The sequence below is a fragment of the Oryx dammah genome, unplaced genomic scaffold (assembly GCF_014754425.2).
Source record: "Oryx dammah isolate SB20612 unplaced genomic scaffold, SCBI_Odam_1.1 HiC_scaffold_19, whole genome shotgun sequence".
NCBI classification, from domain to species: Eukaryota; Metazoa; Chordata; class Mammalia; order Artiodactyla; family Bovidae; genus Oryx; species Oryx dammah.
Window position 1 is genome coordinate 21205017 of NW_024070203.1, and position 17871 is coordinate 21222887.

The 17871-nt window shown below is 47.5% G+C and overlaps 1 protein-coding gene across 1 annotated transcript in view; it reads right to left on the minus strand.

The window, feature by feature from the left end:
* TG (thyroglobulin) overlaps positions 1–8359 on the minus strand; it is a 231788-nt gene extending 223429 nt beyond the window's left edge. Inside the window, exons 1-5 of the mRNA XM_040262090.1 lie at positions 8293–8359; positions 7203–7311; positions 6662–6759; positions 5088–5291; positions 4296–4455 (exon numbers count right to left, since the gene is read on the minus strand). Coding sequence (XP_040118024.1) covers positions 4296–4455; positions 5088–5291; positions 6662–6759; positions 7203–7311; positions 8293–8359 — 638 coding nt within the window. The remainder of the gene's footprint in view (positions 1–4295; positions 4456–5087; positions 5292–6661; positions 6760–7202; positions 7312–8292) is intronic.
* Positions 8360–17871: the final 9512 nt, after the last annotated feature.

Here is a 17871-nt window from a genome sequence, read left to right on the forward strand (position 1 = left end):
ATGGCTGGGCTTCCAGTAACCAACTACCTGACCCTTCCCATGACCTTCTTAAATCAGAATTCACTCAGAGACATGCTTGCTTACATAAAAGAAAAGCTCCTGTTTCAGGGGTAAAAGTTTTTTGATTCTTTAACAATAGATGCTTAGTCCTGAACTTTTGCCTTTAATTCGACTGCCCTCTGGTGGAAAAAGCTGTGAATTGTGCCTCAAGCAGGCACCTGCAAGTTCTTTGAGAATTGTAGGTATATGCAATATGCCAGCAAATTTGCAAAACTCAGCAATGGCCACAGGACTGGAAAAGGTCAGTTTTCATTCCAATCCCAAAGAAAGGCAATGCCAAAGAATGTCCAAACTACTACACAATTGCATTCATCTCATACCCTAGCAAAGTAATGCTTAAAATTCTCCAAGATTTCATGAACCGAGAAATTCGATATTCAAACTGGATTTAGAAAAGTGACAGGAACCAGAGATCAAATTGCCAACATCTGTTGGATCATCGAAAAAGCAAGAGAATTCCAGAAAAAATGTCTACTTCCACTTCGTTGACTACACCAAAGCCTTTGACTGTGTGGTTCAATCACAACAAACTGGAAAATTCTGAAAGGGATGAGAATACGAGACCACCTGACCTGTCTCCTGAGAAATCTATATGCAGGTCAGGAAGCAACAGAACCGGACATGGAACAATGGACTGGTTCCAAATTGGGAAAGGAGTACATCAATGCTGTATATTGTCACCGTGCTTATTTAACTTATATGTAGAGTTCATCATGCAAAATGCCAGGCTGGATGAAGGACAAGCTGGAATCAAGATTGCCGGGAGAAATATCAATAACCTCAGATATGCAGATGACACCACCCTTATGGCAGAAAGTGAAGAACTAAAGAGCCTCTTGATTAAAGTGAAAGAGGAGAGTGAAAGGCTGGCTTAAAACTCAACATTCAAAAAACTAAGATCATGGCATCCAGTCCCATCACTTCATGGGAAATAGATGGGTAAACAGTGGAAACAGTGAGATACTTTATTTTCTTGGGCTCCAAAATCACTGCCGATGGTAAGTGCAGCCATGAAATTAAAAGACACTTGCTCCTTGGAAGGAAAGTTATGACCAACCTAGACAGCATATTTCAAAGCAGAGACATTATTTTGCCAGCAAAGATCCCCATAATCAAAGCTATAGTTTTCCCAGTAGTCATGTATGGATGTGAGAGTTGGACTATAAATAAAGCTGAGTGCCGAAGAATTGATGCTTTTGAACTGTGGTGTTGGAGAAGACTCTTGAGAGTCCCTTGGACTGCAAGGAGAGCCAACCAGTCAATCCTCAAGGAAATCAGTCCTGAATATTCATTGGAAGGACTGATGCTAAAGCTGAAACTCCAATACTTTGGCGACCTGATGGGAAGAACAGACTCACTAGAAAAGACAACCTGATGTTGGGAAAGATTGAAGGCAGGAAGAGAAGGGGACGACAGAGGATGAGATGGTTGGATGGCATCACCGACTCAATGGACATGAGTTTGAGCAAGCTCCGAGAGTTGGTGACGGACAGGGAAGCCTGGCGTGCTGCAGTCCATGGGGTCACACACAAGAGTCAGACACGACGGAGTGACTGAACTGAACTGAAAAGGAGCCAGACAGGTCTATAACCGACAAATTGTGCTTCCTAGGGTGGGTTCCTTAATTTCTGCTCTTCAGATTCCCCACTGTGTGCTAGAGGCCATCATTTTCCAGTTATTTTATAAATATTGAAGTAGATGAAAGATCCCAAATCCCACTGTATACTGTGAGTATCCAACTGAACTTGGACTGAGCGCACCTCAGTTTGCATTGCTGAGCATCAGTAAATCAGGACATTTGGAGATTGCGCTATGCACACGGGCAGGCCATTTTCTAGGCCTGAGGTGGGTAGGGGAATGGAACCTACATTTCCAAAAGCTGGTGATGGGTTCCCTACAGATGCATAATAATTTACAATTTTCACAGTGGTTTCATAGGCAAGGGCTCAGCAGATCTTCACATGACTAATGAGCTGGTGTTGTCCTTCCAGGTGGGAACACTGAGACTCAGAAATAAGTGACCCGGTCACTTTGCCAGCAGTGGCAGAGTCAGAATGAGGGTCACAGGGCAAACACTATGGGGCCAGACAGGTAATGCCAACAGCTGCAGCAGGAGGAGTGTGGTGCATAAAGGAAGAGGCCCACAGCGCGGGGTGGGGTCGGGGGGTTGCACTTGGTCCAAGAAGAATCAGCTTCTTGGTGCCCTGGGACAATGCATGCAGTCCCCAACCTTCTTCTTTAGAATCAAGGATTCAGAATTTTGTGTCTTGGGTTGAACACAGCAAATTGCTATGTTGGACGATTTTTACCTACACAAACTGAAATTTCACAGGATTCAGTTTAAAATTTCTCAGTTTTGAAAATAGCGTGCAGCTCAAATGAGACTTGTCTCTGGGACAGTGCCTGGTCACAGGCTGCCAATCCGTGACCCCTCTGGGCACAGCCCATGGGAATTCCCTCTCTCTCTCTCTCTCATAGGAAGGAAACTGGTGGTTTTGAAAACCAAACACATAAAGCCTCAGGTTCTCCAAGAGAATTCCTACTAGTATTTACAAATTAATATTATTATTTATTTTCCTTCACAGTGTTTTGATTATATCTGAAGTCTGTGCAAGCCCTGCATACTGATAAAGTCACCATCTTAAATAACCAGAAGCCATCCAGTTATTTGGGCCAAAAGCTATAAAAAAAAAATACCATTGTTTTATTTTTTATATAAGTCTTTAAGCTTAAATAAGCTTAATAGGTGCACACACACATGCCATTTATAAGAATGCACCAATGTGATCCACATTTTCCCTTTTCTGCAGATTCTCCTCTCCTGACTCCTCCTCCTCCACAGCAACCTGACCCTCAAGGTGGCTGAGAGAACCACCCAGTATGTGTTTATTCATGTAATTCTCTGTCCTCACCGAATCCCATACTGGGGAAGCTAATCCTATACAGACACAAGCATCATCATATAATCATATGCATGCACTTAAAACTAGGACCTGTTTGCTTGTCTGTGTTCTAAAAATTAAATCCTCTTATATTATGTGCACCTTGTATCTTACATGATATTATCATAATGTGCTGCCAAACCCACTCCAAATCAACAGGCACAGTCTGAGTGCATTCTGTTTAAGGGCTGCGGAAATATTTACAGTAGGGCTTCCCTGATAGCTCAGTTGGTAAAGAATCCACCTGCAATGCAGGAGACTCCAATTCGATTCCTGGGTTAGGAAGACCCATTGGAGAAGGGATAGGTGAACCCACTCCAGTATTCTTGGGCTTCCCTGGTGGCTCAATCTGCCTGCAATGCCAGAGACCTGGGTTCAGTCTCTGCGTTGGGAAGATCCCCTGGAGAAGGGCATGGCAACCCACTCAAGTATTCTTCCCTGGAGAATCCCCATGGACAGAAGATCCTGGCGGGCTGCAGGCTATGGGGTCGCAAAGAGTCAGATAAGACAGAGTGACTAAGCACAAGATGGCACGCTTTTATCCAGACACCCTCCTCAGGTTGTCAGTCACTCTGTTCCCAGTTTTTGGCCTCAATTAACAAAAAAAAAACTAAAAACAGTGCAGTGGACATTCTGCTGCTGCTGCTGCTGCTGCCGCTTCAGTCGTGTCCGACTCTGTGCGACGCCATAGATGGCAGCCCGCCAGGCTCCGCCAGCCCTGGGATTCTCCAGGTGAGAACACTGGAGTGGGCTGCCAATTCCTTCTCCAATGCATGGACATTCTAGTGAAACTGAAAAGTGAAGTCTGTGCTCAGTTGTGTCTGACTCTTTGCACCCCCGTGGACTGTAGCCTATCAGGCTCCTCCGTCCATGGGATTTTCCAGGCAAGAGTGCTGGAGTGGGGTGCCATTTCCTTCTCCAGGGGATCTTCCCAACCCAGGAATTGAACCCAGGTCTCCCACGTTGCGGGCAGACGCTTTACTGTTTGAGCCACCAGGGAAGCCTCTAGTACATCCTAATAAAGAATCTTCATATTCTGGTGTTTTCATCTCTGTAGGCTGGCTGGGCCAGAGGGTCTGTGTATTTTAATTGAATAGCTATTGCCAGCTTGTTTTGTGGGAGACGCTGTGGGCCCTCAGTGTCCAACACGGGAAAGTGAACACCTGGCCTCTCTTGGGTCGCAGGGCTGAATGTGTCACACACCCTTGCCAGCGCCCAGCCTCGCAGACAGCAGAAGCCTGGGCAGGAGACCAGCAGGCATGGGCCATGCTGGGCACACCCGGGGGCCCTCACCTGTTGTAGCTGTGGACCAGGTCGAAAATCATCATGTCTGTGGTGTTGACGAACTTGCACTGCACCGGCCTGAAGGCCCCATCTGGGGAACACTGGGGTGGCGACCTGTCGCCCACGCCGTGGAGGAGACGGCGGTTTCTTATCTCACAGCTCCTTGGACCTAAACGTTTCCAAAAGTAAATCTATTTACTTTTCATTAATTTTTCTTGGAGCATAGTTGCTTTACAGTGTTGTGTTGGTTTCTGCTGTTCAGCAGAGTGAATCAGCTCTATATTTACATATGTCCCCTCCTTGCTGGATTTCCTTCCCATGTAGGTCACCGCAGAGCATTGAGCAGAGCTGACTGTCCTATACATAGATGCTCATTCGTCATCTATTTTATACATAATATCAAGAGTGTATGGGTGTCAGTTCCAATCTCCCAATTCATCCCACCACCCTCGTCTTTTCCCCCTTGGCATCCATAGGTTTAGGAAACAATTTCTAATCCTTCCATATGAGGAGGCATACGTGCTTCTGCAGTCAAGATGCTTGTGTTCCTACTACACACACGAGAGCATCCCGAATGGGGACTAAGGCCTGATGCTCCCGGAAATCCTACTTGTTAAGCCTGTGAATACTGAGGTCCACGGCGCAGAACTAGAAGGGAGAAAACCTTCCTAAAACGCCTTTCTTCACGTGCGGAAGGCCAGGTCTCCTGCCTTCCCTTGAGGAGCCTTCACCCGTTTCGGTCAGCTGTGGGAGGCTGCCCCGGGCCACCGCCTCCCCCGGGGTCCCGATGGTGGCACTTACACCGCGCCGGCCTCCCCTGCTGGCGGGTGCCGTACACCTCCATCCCTTCTGTGTCCACACACCAGCACTGCCGCCGCTGTACGTCACACTGCACGGGCAAGTAATCCCCCGAATCCTGACACTGGGGTAGGTAGGACGCGGCTGTGCTGTTGATGTAGCTGCTGAGCAAAATCTGCTGCTTCTGCAGCTGGCAGAACGACAGACCTGCGTGGCAAAGAGCGGCGTCAGAGGAGGGCGGGGTCGCCACGTAGGCGTCCAAGCCCCGGAGGACCACGCGCCCTCCCTAGGGGCGGGAAGGCAGGGCAGTCCTTCTCCCAACCCAAGGAGGCTCCATGAGCTGGCAGCAGCCTCAGGGCGAGCGTTTGGCCAGCCCAACTCTATATCCCAGGATTTCTTCTGACATCCGGCAGGCCGAGCTGTGAAGAGCAGGCTTCACTGTGTCCCCTCAGTCCATGGGACACCCCAACAGCCCTGGAGCTGAAGAGGTAGGCTGTGAAGGGAGCACAGGCTGGCTGTTGATATCTTGTCTGAATATGAATTTCCTGCACAGCCTTGTGTGCGAAAGAAGACTCCCTGGGAGGAGTCTTCACCCCTCCATGCCCGACTTGCCTTCTCTATAGAATTAAAACACGACTTATGGGAAAGACCCTGATCCTGGGGAAGACTGAAGGCAAAAGGATAAAGGGATGGCAGAGCATGGTTAGATAGCATCACCGACTCGATGGACATGAATTTGAGCAAACTCCAGGAGATAGTGGAAGACAGAGGAGCCTGGCGTGCTGCAGTCTCTAGGGTCGCAAAGATTTGGACACAACTTAGCGACTGAACAGCAAGCCTACTTCAGGTGCATGAGGACTAGTGACGTTGGTGATTACTGCTCCTACTCAATACCTAGTGGGGGCAGGTGTCTTACGCACAATTTAAATCCTCACGACCGTCAGAGCTGACCCTACAACAGCTCCCGTATTCATGTCACAGACAAGGAACTGGAGTTCAGTGAGAGTGGGGCACCCAACAGAGGTCACTTGGCAGGACCACTGGGAGTCAGCTTGCTCCCCAAGCCAGTGAGCTGGCCCCCAAGATCAGCGCTGCAACAGAGCTTGGCTCTTTTACAGGATAACTGGTTTGAAGCTCAATCTCACCATTTTAAGATGAGCGGCTTAAACTCACCCTTGTTTTAGCTTTACTGTGACACACTTCTTTGACCACTCATCATAGCAACTATTTTAACAGGAAAGTTTTTGCCTTAAGTCTCAAATCTTAGAAACATCCCAGTTGGGAAAACACTTCTTGTGCAAGAGGGTGCTTTCTGGTTTCAGGGATTTTGAAGTCTTTTCCCCGATGCATCCTTAGCATCAGACGTGGGGCCTGGCACAGGGACACGTCAGAGGATACTTGCTGAACACATGACTTGATTGTCCCATTGATTTTCACAGCAGTCCCATAGGAGGTAGGGCCTAATTCAAAGAGGATGATCCCGCAGCCCAGAGGGAGACTAGCCCTGGATGCACCCGAGCCCAGGGCTGTATCCAGGGTGTGAACTCACCCCTGCAGTTCCTCCCCTTCCTACTTACAGGCCACAGGCCGCCCGGGCTGCCGGCTACCAGGCACTTCCCTGCCATCAGCGTCCACACACCAGCAGGAGGCCCCATCCTTCCCGCACTGGATGATCCTGGGGACAGGAGCCACAGTCAGGCACCCTTCTTCCTTTTCCTTCCCTCCACGCTTTAATTCATTTCAGTTAGGAACAAGACTGATGTGGAGCGGGACTGGTGACTCCAGTTGAAGTCAGGTAGGAGAGGGGGCATCGGAGCGTAAATGGTTGGATCATTGGCAAGTAAATCACCGCCGCCACCACCACCCCATGCACCCTTGTTAAAACAATTACGGTAAAAAGTTTTGGCAGGAAAGGAAGGGACGTCTTTGGTTCTGGCTGGAAGGAAGCATGGATTGGGGCGACAGAGGTCAGATGACTTCGTGTTGATGGGTCTGGGGAGCGCTCCAGCGACTGGCCACAGGTCAGCTTTGAGGAGGAGCATAAAGGGCAGGGGGGCGGGGACAGGAAGAAGCTGGGTTTTAAGGCCCCTGGGTCCACATGGGTGGAGGAGGGCTTACTGGAAGCTGCCGTCCTCGGCGCACTGGGGGACGTAGTCTTCTTGCTTCAGAAAAGCACTCTCCCTCTGCAGCTCGCATGGGCGGAGAGGCTGGGCGTCCACCTGGTACTCTGCACAAAGGAAGTGATGCCGCTCATGAGAGAGAATCTGCTGCCTGGATTTCAGTAACGGAGACACAGACGCCCTTCTGGGTTTTATTTCTAGCACCATCAGCAAGTATATTTCAACTTGCAGTTTTGCAGCTACTCACGAGTTTGACATTAACTCCCCTGATCCCCTGGAAGGTGATGTCACCGTCTTACCCAGGTGGCCATGAGACTCGTTCAGAAAAGTAGCCTGTTCAGGATCACACCACTGGCAAGAGAAGGATTCACAGTGGACCCTTGGACTGTGCGTTCCCCAAGACCATGGTTGGGTCAGGGAACACCGTAAAGGAAGGATTCTTGAGTTTATCCAGGCACTCCTTGCAGACAGAGCACCTTCCTGGCCTCAATGGAGAATGCATGTAACGTGCAGGGGCTTATTCAGAAATCACAGTCACAACTGCTTCCTTTCCAGACAGGAAACAGCTGAGACTTTATTCAGAATCAACGCTAAGTGACTGAGCCGCAGCTATAATAGAACTCAAGTCTGTTTCACACCACGGGTAGATTTGTGTTTTTCATTACCTGCTAATACCCCATATAGACAACCTAGGACTTGAGATTTTAAAGATAATTTTAAAAACAAAACAACAACAAAAAACCAGCCAATACCAGCTGGAGACACAGATGCTCTTCCGGGTTTTATTTCTAGCACCTCAGCAAGTATATTTCAACTTGCAGTTTTGCAAGGTGGGGTGAGGGGAACTAGAATCCAATTAGGAAGATCTAGCTTCCCATCTCCTCTCTACCGATCACTGACACTGTGACTTCTCAGACCCTCTGTCTCTTCATCTGAAAAGGAGAGTGCATAACTGACCTCAGGACACTGTGAGGATTAAATGAGGTCACAAATGTTCCAAGGCCCTGGGGCAGATCCTGGCTAACAAGGAGTTGGCCTGAGAGGTCCCTCCCGACCCGACGCTCTGAGACCGCAGGGTCAGAACTCACCAAAGATGTTGGCTGACACCAAGAAGGCTAAGTCCAGCAGACCAAAGACCCATAGGGCCAGGGCCATCTCGGGAGCCCTTCCAGGGAGAAGGGTTAGAAGCTGCTGCCCACCTTAGGGCTCTGGCCAAGGAGCCTTTATAGTACTGCTGCGGGCACTTAGCCCCCACCCACAGGCACTCAGGGAAGCAGTGCCTGCCCTGTTTTCTCTGCTGGTCACAAGGAGGTCCTCCACCTGCGTCTGTTCCCCTGGAGGACACTCATGTGGCCAGTGTGGGGTGAGAATCTTGTGGATGCTGTAGGGGAGCAAAACTGAGGACGAGTGTGTGTGAAAGTCGCTCAGTCACATCTGACTCTCTGTGACCCCATGGACTGCATCCTGCCAGGCTCCTCTGTCTATGGGATTCTCCAGGCCAGAATACTGGAGTGGGTAGCCGTTCCCTTCTCCAGGGGATCTTCCCAACCCAGGGACTGAACCCAGGTCTCCCGCATTGCAGGTGGATTCTTGACCATCTGAGCCACCAGGGAAGAACTGGGGGCATGGCTTCATAATTCATCTTCAGGGGTAAAGGCCAAAGTTTGCAACTCGGTGGGCCACACGTTCAGGCCCGCCATGAAAGAAACACAGTGCTCCCTCCCTCCTCATCCCTGCTCCTTCCTTCCCTCTTTCTAGCCATGTTTCTTTAGCGTCTGATAGAGAAGCAAACACTATTCTAGGCCATGAGGATATGGCAGGGAACAAAACAGAGAGAGCCATTAACACAGATGTGGGGATTTTGATGAGATAAGCCAAATACACACACACTCATATTCCTAGTCATCCCCCTTTCCCCTGTCCCAGGACTTCAGATAACCAAAAGGCAGCAGGAAGCCTGTCTTCCACACAAAGCCTGTACATCAGTGAGCTTCCTCCTGTTGCTTCTCCCATCAAAAGGTGGGGGATGGAGACAGGCTCCATGGGTGTTCAGAAGGTAGGTGGGCAGGTGTGGGAGAGCACTTGGGAGTGAGGGAGATCACAGTGAGCCTTAGGTTTTAGGTAGAGATGACTCGAGAAGACGTGCTGGCATTTACTGGAGAATTAGAATCTCCAGCTTGGCCCTCTGCAGCCCCCATTGGTTGCTAAGTCACTTCAGTTGTGTCTGACTCTTTGCAACCCCATGGACTGCAGCCCGCCAGGCTCTTCTGTCCTTGGGATTCTCCAGGCAAGAATCCTGGAGCAGGTTGCCATTTCCTTCTCCAGGGGATCTTCCTGATCCAGGGATAGAACCCGCATCGCTTATGTCTCCTGCACTGGCAGGAGGGTTCTTTACCACTGTCACCACCTGGGGAGCCCAAAGCCCAAATCACGCAAGCCAAGTTCCACCCAGGCTACAGAGATGCTGTAATATTACAGTGAGCCTGGCCATGTGCAGCCCTTGCCAGCTCACCAGGTCCAGGTGTTCTAAAGCAGATGAATTTTCTAAAATGTTGAAACCAGGACTTTCTAGGCAGTCAAGGAGTTAAGACTTGAACATTTCAATGCAGGCGACAAGGGTTCAGTCCCTGATCGGGGAGCTAACATCCCCCACGCCTCGAGGCCAAAAAGCCAAAACATAAAACAGAAGCAACACAGTAACAAATTCAATAAAGATTTTAAAACTGGCCCACATCAAAACAAATAAACAAAACCCTTTTAAAAAATACAAATGCTGAGACCGTGACTGAGGTCTACCAGAAAGCCCACTCCTCACGCTTCCCACCACCCATGCATGCAGGCAGGGGTCTTGCACAGGCCAGCCTGTGTGCTGAGTCATTCTTGCTGGCCTGGCCCCTGATAAGAGGCACAGCAGAGTCAGTGAGTGTGAGAGCCACCGGGGCTTCCTTCTGAGTGAGAACAGTGTGCCTGGAAGGAGAGGTGCTTCTCTCCACCTCAGCAATGGAGCGGTGAGCTTGGAGAGAGCCACGCCGGGCGCTGCCTCCACACCGTGAAAACCTCTTTCTCATGATGACTCAGCTCTCATGATGACTTGGAGAGAGCCAAAGCTGTCATCTGATGCCCCGTGAGCCAGGAAGATGCTCTATGGAAATTCTAGGCGGCAACTCCTTGGTCTGGCCCCCGTGAGCCCACTCCTGGCTCGGGCCTCCATCCTCTCTGCAGGCTCCCACCTCTGGCCCTGTCACCTCTCTCTCCCTCCTGGATCCTCATACAATCACAGTGCCTTCTCGTTCATCTCCTTCATTCTCGAAGACTAGGGTGCTGTGTATAATAATCCCGATGGCTCAGCCGGTAAACAATCCACCAGCAATGGAGGAGATACAGGAGACAGGGGTTCGATCCCTGGGTGGGGAAGATCCCATGGAGGAGGAAATGGCAACCCACTCCAGTACTCTTGCCTGGAGAATCCCATGGACAGAGGAGACTGGCAGGCTGCAGTCCACAGGGTCGAACAGTCGGACACAACTGGGCAGTTGAGCATGCATGCAACAAACGCAGGGGACAAAGAGAGAATCACTGGAATCCAGGGGAGAAAACTGCTTCAAAGCAAACATCAGATGCCACGGTTTCTGGCTCCACAGAGAAGCGCTAACCAGCCATCTCTCCTGGAATCCCACTTGCTGCCACGTTGCTGGGTCCCCTGCCACAGCTTTGGACAACTACTCTCGTCTCCCACAGAACCAGTGACTCAAAGCCACATTCCTCTTTCTCCCAGGTTGCCAAAGCAATAACCGAAAGTCCTGGAACTTGACTTCTGCTTCCAGAAGATGAAATACACACATTTTCCCCCTATTCCTCCAGCTAAGTACATTTAGAACCCCTCAATATTATATGTAACACAAACAGAAGAAGACAGTAAAAGATGGATAGGAACACAGTCATCAAGCAACCTCAGAATGAGAGAAACAGGATAGTAGTAAGTTCCCTGAATGTTACCTTGCCTCACACATCTCATACTCGTGTTAGAGAAACCAGCTACGAGAAATGCCAAGAAGCAAAGACCCCAGAAAAGCCCCCAAGAAAAGCCTTTTTGAGCCAAAGGTCCAAGAAAAGGCAGCCTGCAAGACAGATTTTTAGACAATAATTGTTCTATTCTTGCAAACCTCACAAATAAACAAACTGTGGTTCCACCGCAACCCATGCCAACAAAAGCCAGCTAGGGAGCCTAGAATTCCATTCTTGCCAAACTAAGGAGTCTCTCCAAGCTAGGATGGTGACTAAAAGGCCATGTGAGAAGCCAGAATTTTTACCCCAGCTGGGCAGTCATGAGCCCCCTCTCCCTGTGGGGTCAGTGGAAACCACACAGGCAGCCTGAACTTCCACCTGCCCCCAACCACCAATAATAAGGACGCCGACCCACCCAGCTAGTGGCATCAGCAGTGACCCACAGGGGAGCCTAAACACCCACACCCAGAGATCCCCATCAGAGTAGTCATGCTTGTACCTCAATGAGATCCTCCCAAGAGTACCAAGGGCTTGGCCTTGGACAAGCTGCCTAATCTCTCCATTCTCCAATTTCTCATCTATGAAGCTATAATGTTATTAGTGCCCAAGCTTATATAGGATGATGTGATTGCTAAATACATAAATATAAGATGTATAGCACAGGGTCTGGCCCACAGTAAGCACCCAATGTTATTTTTCTTGTAAAAATGAGAGATTTCCTGTGGTGGCGACCCCAGACATTGGTCTTGTCTAAGGGGCATGTCTTTCCCTCCAACATATTTTAAATCTCTTCACTTCTACTTCCTCTTTGAGTTTACTGTGGTACACTGAAGGTGTACAGATGAGGTGCCTGGCGAAGCCTCATCTGCTAGCGTGGGTGGGCAGTCATCCCCAGCCCTGTCCCACAGTGACCACTGTCCTGGAGTTTTAAGAAAGTGAAAGTTGCTCAGTCATGTCTGACTCTTTGTGACCCCATGGGCTGTAGCCCACCAGGCTCCTCTGTCCATGGGATTCTCCAGGCAAGAATACTGGAGTGGGTAGCCTTTCCCTTCTCCAGGGATCTTCCCAACCCAGGGATCAAACCCAGGTCTCCCAAATTACAGGTGGATTCTTTACCATATGAATCACCAAGGAAGCCCAGAGTTTTAAGAGGGTGCTCTTCAACCTTAGCCTTGTAACTATTTCTTCCTCATCTTCATTTTTTTTTTTTTTAGCTGAAGAATCATCCCAGCTCATTGTATCCACAGTTGATGGCACCAGGGAACTGGTGGGACCATGTCAACTGTAAGAAAAATGAACGATGTAAGAGTTGTGAGTTTGTTTTATTCAAGAACATTCCTGAGGACTGTGGGGCTTCCCTGGTGGCTCAGATGGTAAAGAATCTGCCTGCAATGGAGAAAACCCGGGTTCAATCCCTGGGTTGGGAAGATCCCCTGGAAAAGGGAATAGCAACCCACTCCAATATTCTTGCCTGGAGAATCCCATGAACAGAGGAGGGGATTCTCCTTTGTACAGTCCATAGTGTTGCAAAGAGTTGCACACGATTGAGCAGCTTTCACTTACTGAGGACTGTAGCCTGAGAGATAGCCTTTGAAGCACCAGCTTCTAAGTGCTTTCTGTCTAGGAGATCCAAGCATTTGGGCATACACCTTGGTTAAAGATCACTGCTAGTCACAAAGAACAAATATCTTGAGTTAATCATTCAGTACTTTCATTGTATGGGAAGATGCAAGAATCTGAGTTCAGTAAAAAATCTGCCTGAGATATACATCTGTCTAAGGGGCTGTTTTCCCATAGCACAGAGTGGCTCCTCTGTTCTTCACCCTGAACTTTCTGCAGGTGCTTTGCAGGTCACTGACCGCAGTGGCTGACAACTTAATCCTTGTGGAACTGGGTGAGGAGCAATGCTCTTGGTTCTGCTTTACTCACAACCAGAGCCTGACGCTCCTGAAGCACTGCTCTTCCTCACTTTTTACTCTTTGTGTTTTGAGCTGTACATGTTTTGTTTTATTATTTTCCACAGTAGAGGAATATAATGCTGACATTTCAGTTTCCATGGTGGTTCCCCTTTTACTTTTAGGAAGGCTCAGACAATTTTCTAACATTTTGAATAGCTTCTTAAATCATTCGCTTTTCTTCTCTGGTTCATTTTGGATTAGTATCGTTTGCTAGATTTGAGTCTTTCTCTCTTGCCCCGCTTTCCTAACTGAAAATGTATATATTTAACAAATGTGTCTCTAGGTTTGTCCTTTTGGGTCTCTTAGATTGGAAGAAATCAAATCAGGAAACTCTAGGACTGCCAAAGCATCAGTTATTCAGACCAGTCTTGCCTGCTGCCACTTCTGTCACGGTCAAGGCATTCTCCCAACCAGTCAAGAAACCAGTCATGGATTCCATCTTGCTTTGCCTGGCTTCTGTTCAACAGATTTCTTATCTGTGTGCCTTACTTTGTGTGTTTGTTTGTGTGTGTGTGTGTGAGCATGCAAGTGCCTTCAGTTGTGCCTGACTCTTTGTGACTCCATGGACTGTAGCCCGCCAGGCTCCTCTGTCCATGGGATTTTCCAGGCAAGAACACTGGAGAGGGTTGCCATTCCCTTCTCCAGGGGATCTTCCTGACCCAAGAATCGAACCCTTGTCTCCTGCATTGGCAGGTGGATTCTTTACCACTGAGCCATGTGGGAAGCCTGTGCCTTACTTCAAGAGGCATCATTTGATAAATTTCTCAGGCACATTCCTCAGGGCAGAAGTAGTATTTGTGCCTCCACCTCTGCGCAAAGGTGGCTGCCTCACTTTGAAACTCCCTGAAATTACCTGGAGTATTCTGTGCTGATCTTCATGGTCTAATCTTCCCACATCTGTCTAGATTTTCTATGAGCACCGAACACAGTGGCTCATTCAAGGTGTTAGACAGAAGACCTTCTCCTATACTCTCCTGGGTTCTCCTGGCTAGTCTAAGAACTAGGTCAACATGAGACAAATGAACAGGGGAAAATCAAAAGTTTAGTAAAACTTGTATGTAAGGCTCGGAGAACCGCACTCTGAAAAGGACACTCAGGGACAGCCTTAGTGGACTGACAAAGTTTATTATCCAATTGTGTAGTTTTATAATTTTCAGGGAATAGAGCATAAGGCTGACTTGCACGTAGCCATTCCAGATAAACATTAAAGCATTCAAGCATAAAATACAGTTCCTACTGCCCAAGCCATAACATAGCTTTGGCGAAACTCTAAAGGGAGTCTTATCATGAAACAACAGTCCTTGCTCTCAGAAACAGGTGGTCAGAAGGAGGCCTTCGAACGCCTCAAGGCCAGGCATATTGACCCTTCATCATCCGTTCCAGCCTTGGGCACTCGGTGAACGCTTATGACCCTTTGTTATGCTCGTCCCAGCTTCCAACCTTCGTCATGAGTGGAGCAAATACATTTTCAGTATTTGCTTAAAGCCTTCCAGCTCCTCCACACTTGTACATGGGAGAGACCCATGAGAAGTGAATAACGGGCCCAAACGGCCCAAATCTTCAACTTAAATACTATCTTCAGCTTCAGAAAAACAAGGATATTGGGGGTAGTGATTTGGGATTTCGAAGAGGAGGAAAGCAATTGGCATGGAGATGGAAAAGCAAATGTTTGGTAAACAAATACTTGCTGGGCCAGGAAGATTTAATGAGTCCCAGAGTGAACTGATGAACTATGGATGGAGCTTCATGACATTGTACAGAAGACAGGAATCAAGACCATCCCCAAGAAAAAGAAATGCAAAAAAGCAACATGGGTGTCTGAAGAGGCCTTAAAAATAGCTGTGAAAAGAAGGGAAGCAAAAGGCAAAGGAGAAAAGGAAAGATATACCTATTTGAATGCAGAGTTCCAAAGAATAGCAAGGAGAGATAAGAAAGTCTTCCTCAGTGATCAATGCAAAGAAATAGAGGAAAACAATAGAAAGGGAAACACTAGAGATCTCTTCAAGAAAATTAGAGATACCAAGGGAACATTTTCTCAGTAAAGGACGGAAACTGTATGGACCTAACAGAAGCAGAAGATATTAAGAGGAGGTAGCAAGAATACACAGAAAAACTGTACAAAAAAGATCTTCATGACCCAGATAATCACAAGAGTGTGATCACTCACCTAAAGCCAGACATCCTGGAATGTGAAGTCAAGTGGGCCTTAGGAAGCATCACTACAAACAAAGCTAGTGGAGGTGGTTGAATTCCAGTTGAGCTATTTCAAATCCTAAAAGATGATGCTGTGAAAGTGCTGCACTCAACATGCCAGCAAAAACTCAGCAGTGGCCACAGGACCGGAAAAGGTCAGTTTTCATTCCAATCCCAAAGAAAGGCAACGCCAAAGAATGCTCAAACTAATTCACAATTGCTTCATCCCACATACTAGCAAAGTAATGCTCAAAATTCTCCAAGCCAAGCTTCAGCAATATGTGAACTGTGAACTTCCAGATGTTCAAGCTGGTTTTAGAAAAGGCAGAGGAACCAGAGATCAAATTGCCAACAGCTGCTGGATCATGGAAAAAGCAAGAGAGTTCCAGAAAAACATCTACTTCTGCTTTATTGACTATGCCAAAGCCTTTGACTGTGTGGATCACAATAAACTGTGGAAAATTCTGAAAGAGATGGGAATACCAGACCACCTGACCTGTCTCTTGAGAAACCTGTATGCAGGTCAGGAAGCAACAGTTAGAACTGGACATGGAACAACAGGTTCCAAATAGGAAAAGGAGGATGTCCAGGCTGTATATTGTCACCCTACTTATTTAACTTATATGCAGAGTACATCATGAGAAACGCTGGGCTGGAGGAAGCACAAGCTGGAGTCAAGATTGCCAGGAGAAATATCAGTAACCTCAGATATGCAGATGACAGCAGCCTTATAGCAGAATGTGAAGAGGAACTAAAAAGCCTCTTGATGAAAGTGAAAGAGGAGAGCAAAAAAGTTTCTTTAAAGCTCAACATTCAGAAAATGAAGATCATGGCATCCGGTCCCATCACTTCGTGGCAAATAGATGGGGAAACAGTATCAGACTTTATTTTTTGGGGCTCCAAAATCAGTGCAGATGGTGACTGCAGCCGGTGACTGCAGCCATGAAATTAAAAGACGCTTACTCCTTGGAAGGAAAGTTATGACCAACCTAGACAGCATATTCAAAAGCAGAGACATTACTTTGCCAACAAAGATCCGTCTAGTCAAGGCTATGGTTTTTCCAGTAGTCATGTATGGATGTGAGAGTTGGACTGTGAAGAAAGCTGAACGCTGAAGAATTGATGCTTTTGAACTGTGGTGTTGGAGAAGACTCTTGAGAGTCCCTTGGACTGCAAGGAGTTCCAACCAGTCCTTTCTAAAGGAGATCAGTCCTGGGTGTTCATTTGAAGGACTGGTGTTGAAGCTGAAACTCCAATACTTTGGCCATCTGAGGCGAAGAGCTGACTCATTGGAAAAGACCCTGATGCTAGGAAAGATTGAGGCAGGAGGAGAAGGGGATGACAGAGGATGAGATAGTTAGATGGCATCACCGACTCAACGAACATGGGTTTGGGTGGACTCTGGGAGTTGGTGATGGACAGGGAGGCCTGGCGTGCTGTGGTTCATGGGGTCACAAAGAGTCGGACACGACTGAGTGACTGAACTGAACTGAACTGAGAGTGGACTCTGATCTCTAGGCCCTGCTGAGTTTTCCCCACCAGACATTGCCCATGTTCTCTGCAGATATCTGCAGTGACAACTCTATTCTGGAGCAAGCCCTCTACCTAAATCCTTTCAGATAGCTATGAGCAAGACCAGTCTTCTCCTGAGTCTTTTGGGCCTTGATTGTTTTCAACTCAAGATAATCCATATTGCCAAAGAGACATTTGGGGGATGACAAAAAAATTGTTTCCCTATCAAGAGATGGTCCCTCCTCTCTATGAGCCTTCCATTTGTGACTTTAAGATAGAGCTTCTCAAAATAGTCTGCTGATCCTAGACCTGTCTGTCTTTGGAGAATTTCCAACAAAAAAGAGCCAAGATCTGACCATGCAGTCTGTCCTAGTCCTCTCATTTAACTTGTGTCTGCTTGTTCTAGCGTCTCTTTTCAAGACAATTTTGTCGCCCATGCAACACCATCACTCACTCCTATCAACCTACAGTGGCCTTCCAAGCCCCATTTTCTAATTGAAATCTGGCCAGTCTCCCTTGTAAGATCTCAGCCTTTCTCCCAAGCAACACTCTCTTATTCTTCTATCTTTGAAGTTTGTTTTCAACCTTCCAATGCTCCCGTGCTGACTGTAAGAAAGAAGAATGCTTTTCTAATGAAGGCATTTTCTCCTTGATTTCCTGGGCAAGACTGACTCCTAGAGACAGAGTGTTTCAAGAACAAAACTTTAAATTGTCTGTAGGGTTGTCATTATTTACTGAATTCTTCTCTTTCTGAAACTAAAAAGACAGCATAGTATAATTATCCCCTCACATTCCTTTCTCTTATAACTTTTTTAATGATATATTTTACAGTTTTAGATTTACAGGAAAATTGAGCATACAGTACAGAAAATTCCCATATACCCTTTCTCCAGTTTCTGCTAGTTTGACATCTCGCGTTAGTGTGGTACAGTTGTCACAATTAATGAAACAATACTTATACACTATTTTTAACTAAAGTCCACAGTTTACATTGTTTCA